Source organism: Silurus meridionalis, chromosome 20 (genome assembly GCF_014805685.1).
Source record: "Silurus meridionalis isolate SWU-2019-XX chromosome 20, ASM1480568v1, whole genome shotgun sequence".
Lineage (NCBI taxonomy): Eukaryota > Metazoa > Chordata > Actinopteri > Siluriformes > Siluridae > Silurus > Silurus meridionalis.
Window position 1 is genome coordinate 15,600,931 of NC_060903.1, and position 7,275 is coordinate 15,608,205.

Consider the following 7,275-nt stretch of genomic DNA (forward strand, 5'->3'; position numbering starts at 1 on the left):
ACATGCTTAATGTATTGTGCTGTTGTGGCGCTCAAATCGATTATTAGCAACATGAGTTTTACGAGGTATTGTGAGTCACCTAGCTCATTGACAATTTGTGGTATTGTGTTTGTGGAACTTTTTACAACTCAGAAAACTCTCTTCAACTCTTGGAGAACAGTAAGGTAACAGTTACCTCACTGCATTTGAAGGTATAATGTGATAATGAATGGGTGTGGTGCGTCTAATGAATGGGTGTGGTGTGTGTCTGATGCCTCTCCCACACTACCCAACTTATCACACATCTCTTGTGACCTTGATGACTGACAATGCATGTTGCTAATTACCGACTCGAGCTACAGGGAAAAAACATGTAGTCACTCACCTCTTTGCCTGCCCTGGATGCTGCGCAATGCCAAGATGTTCTGCTCGTCCGAGAGGAACTGCTTCATCTTATGGAAGGGCTCCTTGCCACGGATGGTGAGTTTGCTCCAGGGCTTGGGGCGTGCCAGGATTTCGCTAACAGACCCCTGCGACAGACCCAGAACGTAGTGCCCGAAGACTCGCTGGCCAATATTGTGCTTGATCAGCTGCTCTTTGACCTGCCGCGCAATCTCGGCTGTGTCCATATCCTCCCCTTCGGAGGCGCTTCCTGCACCCTCGGAGCGGCTGGGCGACGGCGCGGTGCCGTTAGTATCGGGGCTGGCGCAGGGCTGCCGCGGGGGAGCGGGTGCCAGGGCCAGGGGCGTGTAGTGGTGGTGGCCGAAGTCCTGCAGCGCTTTGGAGTAGAAGGTGTGCATGAGCTGGCGCTGCAGCAGTGAGCCCAGTGCTACCTTACCCGCCAGGGGGAAGGCAGTACCATAGAGGTCCAGTGCCGGTGAGAAAGCATGTCCGCCATTAGCGCTGCTAGCAATGGGCGACTCCGGCGGCGGGCCGGCAGAATTCGGGCCTGCTCCTGGCCGACCCAGAAGTGGAGACGGGGCGGGAGGGGGTGGGGCTGAGTTGACGGAAGTGGGGACGTGTGGCACGGTCTCTTCTTTCACTTTCTGGCTGGCTGACCCTACAAGAAAGGGCAAACAAAATGCATTATGGGGGAGTTAACAAAAAAGGGGTCTGACAAAGGACAAAGTGTCTTTGGTATTTATTTAATGTTCAAAAAAGAAAAGATTATAAATTTGTATTAATAGTTTTTTTTTTTGTTTGTTTTTTGTTTTTGTTTTTTGCCAAGCCCCCCAGACAAACCGCCCATGCATTTGTAGTTTGCACCTTTCTTGTAAGCAACAGCATGGTAGGACAAAGACTTCAGACACACTAATTGCTGCAATGCAATGTGACACTGACATCCAGATCCGCTGTAATCAGCAGTGAGGAGAGGCAAAACAGGTGCATAAAAAGAAAAAAAATCCAGTCTTTGGCTCTTGGAATCTGTGACTCTGATGGCCGACAATGACTTTATGAACGTCCATTTCTGTTCCTCTTCCTACGTGCTTCAGGGGACTCTGCTGATGAGGTCTTTTTGAATCTCAGAGTGATATTTTGTGTATATGAAAGTTATTCAAGCAAACCACTTTTGGGCAATAAAACAGCAAAAAGAAAAGAAAAATACAGGAGGGTAGGAATCACTGCGGAAAACCTGAACATCAGCAAGATGGCACAATGTTTAATAAAGGTTGTGTGTTCAAATGGTGAATATTCATAACAATTAAATATTCAAAGGCCACTGTAGGGCGAATGCACACTGCACACTTCAGATCTTAAGGCTGATGGACGTTTCTCCGAGGTGCACATTTTTTTTTTTTTCGATGAAACTCATGTTCGAGTGTGACGAGGTACAACAGAAAACAAACCCTACCTACCTGAGTGGAATAGCTGCTAGGCAAGTAACCTTAAAGCCTCATTTTGGAGGAGTGGAAGCGAAATCGGAATAATCAACAAATCCAGTTCGAGTATGCAAACGACCAAAGGGCGCTTCGAATTAGAGGGATGTGATGAGGTTATGCCAGAGCGACCTGTCAATTATGGTAATTTTATGCAAGGCTATGAGCGCTATGTAAATATCCTGTTTATAACCCCCCCCTACACCCACCCACCAACCCACCACCCCAAAGCAAACGCTTGTAACATTTTTCTTAGCCACTCATGCATGCAAAACCGACGTTGTTAAATGTCAGCCCTAGTAAAACACAACCAGTTTCGCGAAAAGAAAAAAGGCAAAAACTGAGGTGTGTGATGTACAAAGCAACCGTGTTACAACAGTGTGAGTTTCTGCACAACACACCAACTTATTAAATATTAAAATAAGGGTATGATCAAGCATATAAAGAAGTACAACAGTATTATATTTGTGCCGCACACTTCTGCACACGTTCCTGCAACTATCCCATCAGCCAATCACGTAGCTAGAGCACAATGCATAAAATCATGCAACTAAAGGTCAAGAGTTTGGCTATGGTAACTCACGGAAACACTCAACGATTGCGCTGAGCAGAAAAGCATTTCAACACGCCAACCCTTGAGGCGGATAAGCTATAACAGCAATCTAAAAGCACACTGGGCATATACATGCATATAGGAGATGGTCTCAAAACGTTTCAAGAGTAGTTTTCTAACACCAACAAATGGCAGCACAAGACTGCACGCACAGTCACAGGGAGCACCGAATTCTGACAAACTGCGTTTTCACTTCTGCTATTTTGACCACAGTTTTCTAAATCTAGAGGACTATTCAAGAGGAGAAGGTGATAGTACGGAAACATAGATAAATAAAATATTTTCTTGTAGACAGAGCTTTTTTTAAATCTTTCTGATACCAACTTGTGAAATATATATATATATATATATATATATATATATATATATATATATATATATATACACATATATACATATATATAAACCTCTTCGTTCAGATGTTTGACATGGACATTAACTGATGCTCTTGACCTCTTTTGTGTTTTTATTCACTGCCTCGCTGCCACACGATTGGCCGGTTGGATAATTTAATGAAAAAAGCACATGAACACGTGTTCCTAATAAAGTGCTCGGTGAGTGTATGCATGTATTTATATCCGAAACAACACAGAGAGAGGAAAGGGGGAAGGAAGGACTATATTCAGTTCTGCTCGAAATGTCAACGCACATCTGCTGATGAGCAATTATCAAAAGAGGCATGAGTAATGTACCGAAGTGCTGAAGTGGGCCTTTTTTTTCCTTCCCCTCCGACATTAAAAACGGCTCAAAATAAGTGTCTCCATTTTAACAGCATTAACCTGTTCCAGTCTTTTCCCCGCCGACTCCAAAATGTCCTGTAACACCCGAGCAAGAGCTTGAAACAAATGTTCTAAATCTACTACTTTCACCTGACATTAAAAACAGCTGTGCTGGTGTTTATAAAAAATATATGCAGGAGCCGAAAAAATAACGTTTTCTGTAGGCGTTTTTTTTAGCCTGTGTGGCTGGACTTACCGCTCAGCTCGGTGTTGGCAATGCGGAGTGAAGCGCTCTCGGACTGAAGACTGCGGTTCTTTTCCAGGAGTAACACCTCCAGTGGCTTAGCAGAGTCCTGAGATGGAGGAACAGGGTCAAGCTTCGAGTACAAAAAACGTGTGCTATGATTAAACCATCAAGCCGCATTCTTTAATGAGGTTTTTCTTTGGAAAACACTTTAATTAAAACGTCCAAAAAATTACCATATGATATTGGGGGAAAATGCTATGCATCTCCAAGTGTTTTAGATGCTTTTCTGTCTACCATGAGTGTACAAAGCAGGTATTTGATTCACCCTCGTTTTCCTGTCAGCTTAAGTAAATCGGAGTATTCTTGTCTAACTCTCCTTGTCCTTGTCTAACTCTCTGCTTATGTACACAGAACTGCTGCTCACTGGACTTTTCTTCCTTCATGCGATTAAATACAAACTCCAGAGACTTGTGTGAAAAAGGCAGGGGATCCTGTCAGGCACCAACAATCCTCACCACGCTCAACAAGTTCACATTTTTCCCCGATTCTAATCAATAACCTGAATTGAGTGTAAAGATGGGAGCTCATTTTACACTATAATGTGATGAAACGTAATAAGTGAATCAAACATTTGAGCATTTTAAATTTGTTCTTACACATACATTCTGTCACAATGGTCCCCTCCATGCAGGATCACAGCTGCTCTATTTTGTTTAGGTTCAGTTCCAAACGTATTAGTGTGGACAGGGCCAAAAGGTGTTTTTTTGTGGAGTAAGTCTCAGCACTGCCAATAGTTCGGCACTAGACTGAATCAGCACAGCTGTGATTGGTTATGTTTTGAGGCAGCAGTTGGCATGACAGTACAGCGCCCCCGACCGTGCGAGTAAACACATGAAAGTCATAAAAGATTTTTTGATTCTGACATTTTATGATCAAAACATAACCAATCACAGCTGTGCTGATCCAGTCTAGTGACGATCATTTGGCAGGGCTGAGACTCTGCTCCTTACTCCACAAAAAAAATACCTTTTGGCCATGTCCACACTAATACGTTTGGTTTGAAAATGCATATTTTTCTCTACGTTTTGGCCTACGGTCCGCACTGAGACAGCGATTTCAGTCAATGATAACGTAGCTTTTTTAAAACACCCTCCAAAGTGGAACAAATTGAAAACGGCGTTTTCGCATTGCAGTGTGGACTGTGTGTGTGTGCAAAACGATGATGCATTTTAAGGTGTTTCAAAGAGCTGGAAAGTAAATAAACAGAATATATTTCAGGAAAAATAAAAACAGGAAATGTTTTAATACTCAGTGCTTTCCCCCCTTTATCAATTACCTGAGCTGTTGCACTGTCAGAAGGCCCGAACTCCATCGACTTCAGGATACTGTAGAAGAAAAAAAACGATTGCTCAGAAATATCTAGATCCACACACCCATACACGGATAAAAACAAACAAACAAAAAAAAACACCCATTCATGAATTTTGACAAAAATTCCGATCCGGTTCTTGCCATTATATTCACTTAAATAAGGGCGTAAACGTGTTCGCAGCCAGATCAGATCAGATCTGTTCAGGTGGCATTACCGAGGAATGTTTTTAGAGATTCAATCAGCAAGGCGTTTTGACAAAGGCACATCAAAAGGTGGGGAGAAAAATGGCTGCTGCTTGAATAAAGAACCCATTCATTAAACATGCGCGAGTCAGAAAAACTGGACGAACATCAAACCTGGTCACCCAAGCATCCTTCGACTCGCAACACACGCTTTACATTCGAAAAGCTAAATGGGGCGCTGATTAATCATAATGACTGATCTGGCATTTTGCAGCGCAACTTCGAGGGTGGACGAGGGGCAAATGGATACGCCGCGCTTAATTAAGCAGATTACGCCCGTGGTTGTTATGCGGCGCAAATTGACGAGGCAGCTCCCAGCCTACCTCAGCTCTTTTTTCACCTCCTCGTAGTCGGCCTGCTCCTGCAACTTCTCCTCCAGTTGCTGTGCGAGCACCAGGAACACGGGCATGAAAAAAAAGGAAAAAAGGAGAAGTGAGAGTAGAAAGAGGAGGGAGTGCGCAGACATCAATCCAAATGCCCATCTTTATTAATAAAAAATAAAAAAAAAGCTGTTTTTAGTGTACTTCCTCTTGCTGTTTCTCTTTTGGAGAGTCCCCCAAAAACATCCGGTAGTTTATTAGCTTAATAAAGTGTTTTACATGAGACCCCTAAAGGGTGTGTGTATGTCATTTTTCTAAAATTTGTCTTTTTATTGAGATTTAAAAAACAAAATGTTAATTACTAGTAAAAGGGAAAAAAGAGAAAGCGCTTTTAGTTTTTTTAGCACACATAAATGACTTGTTTATTGTTTTAAATCTATTTTTATTCTTTTATATTATAATTATTTTTATTTCTATTTTTATTATTATCAGTCTCATTATGAACAATGTCCTAAAGTCCACAATAGTTCCAATATCATCCAATCCTAACCTGAAAGAAAATTGGAATTTCATAGGTGGTCTTTTCTTGTCCAATCTTTAGCTGTTTTTCGCAAATAAAAATAAATAAATAAATCATGCTACATACTGGAGCGACATAGCCACAGATTGCAGACAATCTAGTAGAACAGGGTGTAGATGGGGATGTTCTGCTGCATAAGTTTTGGTGCTCAGTGTAACGGGGGAAAAAAGAGGATGTTTTTGGATTCCCATTTCCTCCCACTATCTTGTTGCTTTTGAAAAGCATGTCGTGATTAATATGTATATATATATATATATATATATATATATATATATATATATATATATATATATATACACACAAGGCAAAAACGATTGAAGGAAACATACAAGGAACTAAAACGTAGGAAGTGAAAGTCAAGAATTTAGAACCAGTTTCAAAATTTTCAAAAAACGTAAATTTTCAACTTCCAGCCCTTTCATTTTCCCTGATACATCTAAATAAATTCAGTTGATCAATTTGCTCTTGATTTTATTTATTTTTAGATTTTTAGAATGGTTTCTTATCTCTTTTAACCGTTCATTCCTACTTCTGATTGATGCCTTAAAGCCTTTACATTAAAAAACAAAAAAAATGTTATTAATTGGGGAAATTATTAACGCATGTCAGCTTCCGTCTGACATTTCCTGCCCGGAAATTATTTTTTAATCTAACTATATAATAATAATAATTTTTGAAATATTTCATTGACATTAACTGTACCATGAAAAAGAAAATGTGACACCCAAATCAGATTAATGTATTACTAAAAAAAAACAGGATTCCAAAATATATCTTTAATATAAAAATATTACTTAACGTTTTCTCTTTTTCTATTTGTTATCCTTGCGCACACACAAGTTTATATATATAAAAAATCCTGTCTTTACCAACCCCACCCAACCCTTTTTTCCCCCCAGAGGGATCAAGTCAAGAAAAGTCATACTATTCTTAAAATAATTGACCAGCTGTAAAAATCTCTTCCAAATGTTCCACACATTTACAAGAACTCTACGTCTGTCCTTTTTATATTGCTGTTTAAATAGAGTAGATCACAGAAATCCTCCATGCCGTGGTGTTAACATGCGCCGCATTTACAGTAACAGGCAAGTATATATATGCACAGTATATATTTTTTTGTTTTGTTTTTCATGTGTATGATGAGAGCCAGGTTTGGTTATTAATGAACTTAAACTAAATTTGATGTTTAAGTCACATTTTTCTTTTAAATCTTAGAACTAAATTAGGATGAACTTGATTAAAAAACCTTTTCAAAAGTTTTAACAGAATAAAACATGTTTCTAAAAGGGGGTATAAATATTACAGTCAAGCAAAATATGTTTAGTG

The 7,275-nt window shown here is 40.2% G+C and overlaps 1 protein-coding gene across 5 annotated transcripts in view; it reads right to left on the reverse strand.

Annotated features, from left to right (window-relative positions):
- LOC124403096 (protein CASP-like) overlaps positions 1-7,275 on the reverse strand; it is a 139,462-nt gene that overhangs the window by 36,522 nt on the left and 95,665 nt on the right. For 4 of the 5 annotated variants that reach the window (XM_046876681.1, XM_046876683.1, XM_046876684.1 and 1 more), the window contains 4 exons: positions 5,373-5,431; positions 4,772-4,820; positions 3,445-3,541; positions 365-1,039 (listed from right to left, as the gene is read on the reverse strand). In XM_046876681.1, the coding sequence (XP_046732637.1) occupies positions 365-1,039; positions 3,445-3,541; positions 4,772-4,820; positions 5,373-5,431 (880 nt within the window). The remainder of the gene's footprint in view (positions 1-364; positions 1,040-3,444; positions 3,542-4,771; positions 4,821-5,372; positions 5,432-7,275) is intronic. The other variant, XM_046876686.1, reaches the window with a different exon arrangement.